Source organism: Camarhynchus parvulus, chromosome 5 (assembly GCF_901933205.1).
Source record: "Camarhynchus parvulus chromosome 5, STF_HiC, whole genome shotgun sequence".
In the NCBI taxonomy this organism is placed as follows: domain Eukaryota; kingdom Metazoa; phylum Chordata; class Aves; order Passeriformes; family Thraupidae; genus Camarhynchus; species Camarhynchus parvulus.
In genome coordinates this window covers 9,362,878-9,370,915 of record NC_044575.1, presented here as the reverse complement: position 1 = coordinate 9,370,915, position 8,038 = coordinate 9,362,878, and the positions used below count along the sequence as shown (strand labels likewise).

General features: G+C 51.6%; 1 protein-coding gene across 2 annotated transcripts in view; it reads right to left on the bottom strand.

Moving 5' to 3' along the window:
* Positions 1-3,864: 3,864 nt before the first annotated feature.
* The window catches only part of BAHD1 (bromo adjacent homology domain containing 1), a 35,389-nt gene continuing 31,215 nt past the window's right edge, over positions 3,865-8,038 (bottom strand). For both annotated transcript variants that reach the window (XM_030950188.1, XM_030950190.1), the window contains exon 7: positions 3,865-7,039. In XM_030950188.1, the coding sequence (XP_030806048.1) occupies positions 6,850-7,039 (190 nt within the window). In that variant the 3' untranslated portion in view covers positions 3,865-6,849. The remainder of the gene's footprint in view (positions 7,040-8,038) is intronic.

Here is an 8,038-nt window from a genome sequence, read left to right as displayed (position 1 = left end):
TATAGAGATATTAAAATTAAATATGAAGTCACGGAATAAATGGGGCCTCCATTCAGTGTGCCTTGTAAATCCAGTTTAAATGGTTCCCTTTATTAAATATCCTTTCCTCTTAAAAATGGATTAACTGCTCTCGCCGGAGGCTCTGACGGAGAAGCTGTTTGATCCCTATGGCAACACCGCGCTCCCAGAGACCCCTCGTTCCGTGCCAGCCCCTCGGCTTCATCCCAGTCCAGGTATCCCCTTTATACCACCTCCAATTATTAATCAGCATCTCCCACTATTAATTACAACCCTGAGGCCAGCACTGAGTGCTGTGCTGCAACTTCCCACTGCCTCGGTGAGTCCCATCCCGTATGGAATGCACGGATAGAGGTTGGATGTCTTTCCCAGCACACCTGGCAGTGCTCACCTGATTCCTCCTCTGTTCCCCTGATTTTTGGGCTTGTTGTTTTCCTTTTCTTCCTGCTTTTGGCCTCAGTCTCTCTCATTGCCCAGTGCCACTCCCAGTGGCCCTGCAGAGCTCTCAACATGTGCTCCAGACTGGCATTTGGAATTTAAGGAAAACTCACATATAAAGGGGTGATTTAGCTGGATTTTAGGGTTTTGCAGGAGGCTGAAGCAGTACAGTCCTAGCCAGTCCCCATGTGACCCTTCAGCACAGTTTCCTTCCCAAGGGCCAGATAGGAATTACCTTTCTGCCAAGGACTTTATCACAGGAAAGAGCCTCCAGGAATGTCCAGCTTGATGTTTCCAGAAAAACGGTTCCTCACACTGCTGCTCCAGGACCCTGAGGTTTTGGGCACAGGGATGCAGCCATGGCAGGAGCAGCAGCTGGAGAAGAACACGAAAAGCTCAACCTCATTTTAATTCAGCTTTAAGTGACACAGGCATTGCAGGAGCCATTCCAAGAGCGGCTCTGCGAGGCTGTGTCTGTTTTCCCATGGATGGAGCCTGTGCCAACGGAGCTGGGGGCTCCCTGTGCTGCCACTGCAGCATTTGGAACAGCATGGAGCAGCAAGAGCCAATGCTGGCATGCAGGGATTAGCAAGCAGTTATCCATTATCTCCCCTCAAGCTCCAGCTCGGTGAGCCAAGCGTTTATCCCATATGGATGGGGTGAGAAGGGCACAGTAAAACAAAAAATTGCCCACACTCAGGTCCCCAGAGCCACCAGGTTAAGGGGATGTGTATCCCTTTTCCCTGTGTGGCACCAACCCTGCCAGCGCTGCTCCTGCCACCAGTGATGGGACAAATCCCACTCCCTGCACAGCTCCTCCATGGTCAGGGACAGAGCTGGGCAGGTGCTGGAGCACTCTGTCACGTTCATGTGACAGTCCCAACTGCTCCTGTCTCTTGGTTTGCAGGAATTTTGGCACAATTACAGCCAATTATAATTAGCAGCATTAAAGCCCCAGTTAAACACAAGCAGGAGCTTGTGGCTTTCACTCCAGGTGGGAAGACACTTCAGCCGGTCCTGGATGCTGCTCTGGATCTGCTTGGCTGGGACATGTGGGGAGTGAGGTGAGGAAACCCCAAGAAGGCTCCCACAGCAGCATCAGGAGACCAGCTGGCACTTTCCCTGGAAAAAACAGCTGCTCCAAAGCAGAACAAAGAGCAATACCAGCATCCCTGAATCCGCAGGACATTGCTGTGCCAGGATGCACTTTTCAACAGCTCTCACCCTCTCAGCATGCTCATTGTGGTGCCCAAACCTTATCCAAAGCCTCCAGAAGTGTCCACAGCCCCAACAGCTCCTTCCCAGCACCCCAAGTGCCTCCTTCTCCCTGCAATTGCCACAAGGCTCTGTCACCTTCAGACACCACACATGGAAATGAGGGAAATGGGACACAGCAGGTTGGCTCTGCCAGGTACCTGAACCACTGCTGGTCATCAAAACCTGCCAGGGGATGCCCAGCTGGCCAAAGCCGGGCGGGATTCCAATGGCCACACACCTCACGCTTTCCAGTCGGTGAGCCCATGCCTTCCTGACGCATGGGGGACTCCAAGGACAACCTGTGACCAAAAGGACTCTGCCACAGTGGCAGCAGAACATTCCTGGCAACGTCAGTCATGATACAAGAGCAGTTTGCTGAATGGCAGATCCAGTAGAGCCGGATACGGCTCCGCGCACCTCCCTCGGGTAGCAGATTTCAGCAGTAAATCCAATTTTGTTTGACATTAATCCCAACTTTTCAGCCCGCCACAGATTATCCTTCTGGTGACAGCTCACCATGCAGGAGGAGAGGGGATGGAAAAGCTTTTTCTTGGTTGTCTTTCCAAAGGACCTCTCTGAGGGAGCATCAACACCGGGATAAGCACCAGAGCCGGTAGAGCTGGCCATGGGTCACGCATGGGGGACAGGTTTCTGTTCCATTTCTGGCACCCACATCACTGATGACTCCCAGGAACCAGGTCACATTAAATCCAACTGGGAAATCTCAAATTGGTTCTTCAGCACAAATCCCAGGCCATGGGGTTGGGAATATCATGCTCAGTAATCCCACAGCAGCTCACAAACATACATGTCCCTGGATGAGCTCCTTCCTCCCCTTGGGAGGAAAATTCCCAGATGAATTCACTTCATCACTGTGGTTTCCTTTTTCAGGAATTCTCTTGGTTTGATCTGCTTCTCCAGCTCCATGCTTCTGGCAACTCTCTGAGAGAAGCTGTGCTGACAAGGCTGGGAGCAGGAAGCAAAAGGCAAGGATCCTCTAGCAAAATTCCTAATCCTAGGAAGAAATTTAATCAGGAATTTAAGAACAGGTGTGATGCCAGCAGGGCTGCAGGGAAACAGGGACTGAGCAGCCCCAGCTCATCCAACGGGACCATCTCAGAATCTCCTGCTCAAGGTGACCTGGAAGTGAAAGATGCTGCAAATTTTCAGAAGGATGCAGCCAGGGTCCAATGGATTATCCAAGGGCTATGGATGCAGTTCTGCCATGCCCAGCTAATGTGCACTGAGGCCACAAGCAACATGTGCCCATTGCTCCCTTCTCTGAAATCAGGAACTAATTCCACGTCAGACATTACTCTTTCCTTCTGCCCATTTTGTTCCCAGAACTCAACCCCTCCCTCCCCAAGTGTGCAAGAGCCATAGCCCCAGGAAGCAGCAGAACATCTCAACATGGAATGGAAATCATGAAAGTCAAGGAAGAGCCTGTGGGACAGCTCCAGAGGAGCCACGGCTCAGGACTGTGTGGGAGTGGCCGCTCCCCCTGAGGATGAGTGCGCAGCAGCCCCTGCAATGCCCCTGCACATGCCTGTGCCTTCAGCCTTGCACCCCAAGCTCTGTCACTGGCTGGGAGCACCCCTGAACAGCTCTCACCTGCATGTGGCTGCAGACACTCCCACCAGGTACTCCCAATCCCATTATCCTGCTCCTCATGCAGGTTATTTGACTCCTGTCTGCTCTTCTCCCACTTGGAATCCTTCTGGTCCCTTGGGATGCCTGTATAGATGGCTCAGCTATTGGACCTGTCCTCAGGGTGCATGTGGCACTTGGTGCCACAGGACTGACACTCAGATGGCAGAAGCTGGTGGAGAGAGCATTCCAAACGACACACTTTTCCAAAGCAACATTCCCAAATGCTTCCTTCAGGGTTCCTAAAGCCCAGCTGAAACAAGACCTGTCATCACCACCTGCCCTGCTTGGACAGCAGAGACTCAAATACTCCACTGACAGCCACTGTCAAGAGTAGACTGGCCTATCCTATTGCCACTTGCTCTATTTCCATGGAATACCCAACAGATTGCTCATCCCACAACCATGAGCACCCACATCTGATCCCAAGCACTCCTAACTCCTGCAACCACCAGGTCCAGGTGGGAAGTTCATGCAGGAATGGGAAGAACAGTCCAGCACTGGTTTGTTTTCTAAATCAATACGATTTTTCAAATTTATTTTTTTTAAGAATTACTTCTAATATATCTTTCTCACAGAAGGAGGGAATAGGGAATGTTCTCATTCCATCTGTAAACAATGAAATACAGATCTGGGAAACCAGGGAAGAGACACAAAAAAGTGCATTTTACAAAATTATCAACTAAAATATATTTTACATGTATTACGCTTCAATTTAAATTCTACCGACTGCATTTTTCAGTTTCAAAAAATATTTCCATATCTAATAGATTAAAAAAGCAGGAAATCTTTTCATTAGGGATAAGACATTTCAGTTCATTTACATGCTGTTTGCACAACAGCATCAGCAACCACGTGAACCTCAATGTTCATGGCCTGAAGCAGATTCAACATGAGAAGAGTTCAGGTTTGTCCTCTCCAGAGCTGGACCGGAGCCCGTTATGGACCCAGGGCAAGGATAACTTCCCTGCTACCTGGAGAGGAGCCAGGACAAGGTGGAAGCAGGGGGAGATGGGGCAGAAGGAGGAATTTTAGTGAGTTACTGTGTTTCCAAGGCTGGGTCTCACACCTGGGGCCAGCTGCAGCAGTGCTCAGGCTCACCTGGCTGGTGGGTCTTGCAGCATTCCGTGTCCAAAGCACTGCCAGGGAGAAATGGCCACAGCAGCTCTCCTGCTTCAGGTTCAGGGACAAAGGAGTCCCCATGAAACCAAACATGTGGATTTAGGGCTTCCCATCACCTTCCACTCACTGTGGGGTGCATCTGCTGCACTTCCCCCACAGCCGGGCAGCTGCCATTCCCTCCGTGTCACGGGCACGAGCAGCTCCACTTCTCCAGCATCCTTCCTCCCTGCTACAGGGGAAAACCACTTCATATCCTCCCCCAGAAGCACCAGAGACCACGATCTCCAATGCCTCCTTGCACCCCTTCATCCAAGTGTCCCCACAGCGCCACCACTTCCCAACCCAATGCAGCCCCACAACGTCATTCTCACTGAGACCCTCAGTGCCAAGCAAATTGTTCAGGAGAGATCTGGGCAATCCCTTTGACACCAACAGTATCTTGAGGTATAAGTGAGAGAAGATGCTTCACCTGACAATTCTTGCTTGCACACCTGGGATCCCCCTTCTTGGAGCTGGGTGTTCTCCCTGGGCTATGCAGCTGGGAATAAACAGGAATTTTCCAGCAGGAATCATCCACCAGCTGCAGGGAGATGCCCGCCCGCTGCGGTGGGTGCCAGACCTTGTCATCCCCTCAAGCCATCGCCTCCGGACACGTTCCCCTCTTTGGTATATAGAGCAAATCTCTGGAGAACTCCTGTGGGCCTGAACTATTCCATGGAAGGAACTGGATGCCATGGGCTTTCTCTGCAGGCTGGGCAAGTGTGTGGCCACTGGAGCAAGGTGACAAGCCCTGTGTCCCCAGGGAATGGTGCTTCCACTGACAGGACATTAAAGCAGAATGGACACTCCCACCATAGAACGCAAGTTCAGAAGCCCCAAAAGACTGGGAAAATGCAGATCCCTTGTTTCAGTGAGTGGCTCCAGCCAGCAGGAATGTGGGTGGCACGGGGTCAGTTTGCTGTAAGTTAGTGCAATCTCGGGCTGGGCTCCCAGCCTGGTGCAGTGACTCCCCAGGATGTGACACTGTCCTTTGGTTTGCTTTGGGATTAGCTCCAAGTTAGCGTTGAGATAAGCTAAGGTCTGTCTGGGATCTAAGGTCTGTCTGGGATCTGTACAGGTAAGGCAAGAGGCAGGACCTGCGGGCTCACATGGTCCATGCGAACCTTTCCCGATGCTCAGGTCCTTTCAGGAGCCACAAAGCCACTTTGGTGAGCTTGCTCGGACACCGGGATGAGTTTGGAGGGGGAGAGGCTGCTGATGGCTTCAACAGCACTCCCAGGATCAGGACAGTCACATGGGGAAGGAATTTTAAAAAGCCAAAAACACGCAAGAAAAGGGTTTGCCACTTCCCCCTCTGGCTTCTTCCCACTGCAGACACACGGGGATAAGCAGGGTCTGTAAATGACATTACAGGAAACAAACTGGGAAGAAAGAGAAAATCCAGGGCCCCCTGAGCCAACAGAGGAAGAGCAACACTCAGAAGAGAAGAGGAAACGGTTTCCCCCAGCAGAGCCCACTTTGTGAGCTCCAAGCTTCCAAGCAACAAGGGCTGGTGAGTGCTGGGCATTGGAATGGGGCATAAAATCCTGTGGGTTCGGTCAGGACACCTGGGACAGGACCAGCTCTAATCCTACACTGTGGTGTGACACCTGCCACCTTGCCAGCTCCCTCTGCTCCACCCTGGAGCAGGCTCCAAGCCCCAGTCTAGGTGGTGAATCACAGAGCAGCGAGGTGAGGGGAGGGAAAAGACAGGGGAGAACAGGGGTCACCTCTTCCCCTGGTGGAGCAACACCTATCCAAGCATGACACAATGCCACTCTGCACACCCAGGCAGCTCCCAAAGCTGCATTTTGAAGCTCTCACCATGGAAATCCTCAGAGTCTGTCCTGCGGGACCAAGGAGACTCTCCTATGCTCTGCCAAGAACTGGGCTCAGTTCAGGGCCCGAAAACCCCCGACTGTCCCAGCCAGACTCCACAAACACTGCACTGACACATCCCTCCTGCACCTTGGCGCCGTTCCCCCAGCCATGCCTCTGCACTGCTTCCTGGCTTTTATCCCCTGCAAACCCTCCCATTAGATGCAGCTCTACATACATATATAGATATAGATTTACTTATGCAAATCCCTATATCTATATACATATATTTATTTTTTTAACGTATATATTTTCATTTATGCTTTTAATGAAGTGCTGTGCTTTCAGCTGCTGCCTCCCCCTCCAGGGGCTCCGCTCCTCGCACGCTCCCAGTCCCAAGGCGGAGCGCTGGGCGCTCCCACCTGCAGCAGCATGAGGTGGGTGACAGTGCACAGGTGTCCCAGGCCATGGTGGGCGCTCCGGTGCTGCCCGCTCCGAGCCAAGGCTGCGCTACTGCGGGTTCTTCAGGATGCGCCCGTGCCTGAAGTCGTAGACGTGACGACAGAGGAAAACCAGCTCGGGGTCCGTGTCCTCGGGCACCTTGCGGTGCAAAGGGGTGGAATACTCCTCCGAGGGAGGAACCATGATGGTTTTCCTGCCCGGGATCCCTTCGACTCGACGCTTTGCCAAGGCACAAAATCTGCAGGGCAATCACATCGGAAGAGTTATCAGAGGATCCTGGAATGTTTTAGGTTGGAAGGGACATAAAGGCTCATCCAGTCCCACCCCTGCCAAGGGCAGGAACCTTTCACTAGGTTCCACCTTCCACTAGTTCAGGTTGCTCCAAGCCCCATCCAACCTGGTTTTGGACCCTGCCAGGGATGGGTCCAGCCAGAGCTTCTCTGAGCCAGGGCCTCACCACCCTCACAGGGAAGAATTTATTCCTAATATCCCATATATCCCTGCCCTTTGGCAGTGTGAAGCCATTCCCCCTTGTCCTGGCACTCCAGGCCCTTGTAAACAGTCTTTCTCCATTTTTCCTGTAGGCTCCCTTGAGATACTGGAAGGGGAAATTAGGTCACTCCAAAGCCTTCACTTTTTCAGGATCAACAATCCCTATTCTCTCAGCCTTTCCTCATGGGAGAGGTGCTCCATCCCTCTGATCAACCTGATGGCCTCCTCTGGACTCGCTCCAACAGGTCCGTGTCATTCCTGTGCTGGAGACCATGAACTCATTCCCTCTCCTGCTGCCTGTGTCCTGCTGGGAGCCACAACTGCAGCTGCTGGGGGATAAGGGGAAGGGAAGGCATGTGGACAAAGCTTTGTTCAAAGAGAACTCCTGCAGGAAGCAACACAAGTTTGTATTTCCATACTGCTGGATATCGTACAGCACCAAAGATGATAGCAATTTAAAGAAAAAAAAGGTTTAAAACCTTGTTTTTAATGCTTTGGCCTCATTTTTGCTAATTAGCCCCTAATAAATACTTATGAACCAACGTTTAGGAAAACAAAGAATTCAGGATGCCTTCAGGGAACATCTCTCAAAGGTGACCTGACCCACAAGAGCATGAAAGAATTCCTGCCAGTAGCTGTTCCAGAAGATTGGGGTGTTAGAATGGAAAGGAACTGCTTTGATCCAAAGCTTGGGGATGGGGAATTTTGTTTGGTTGGCTTTGTTTGGTTTGTTATTCTTGGGATT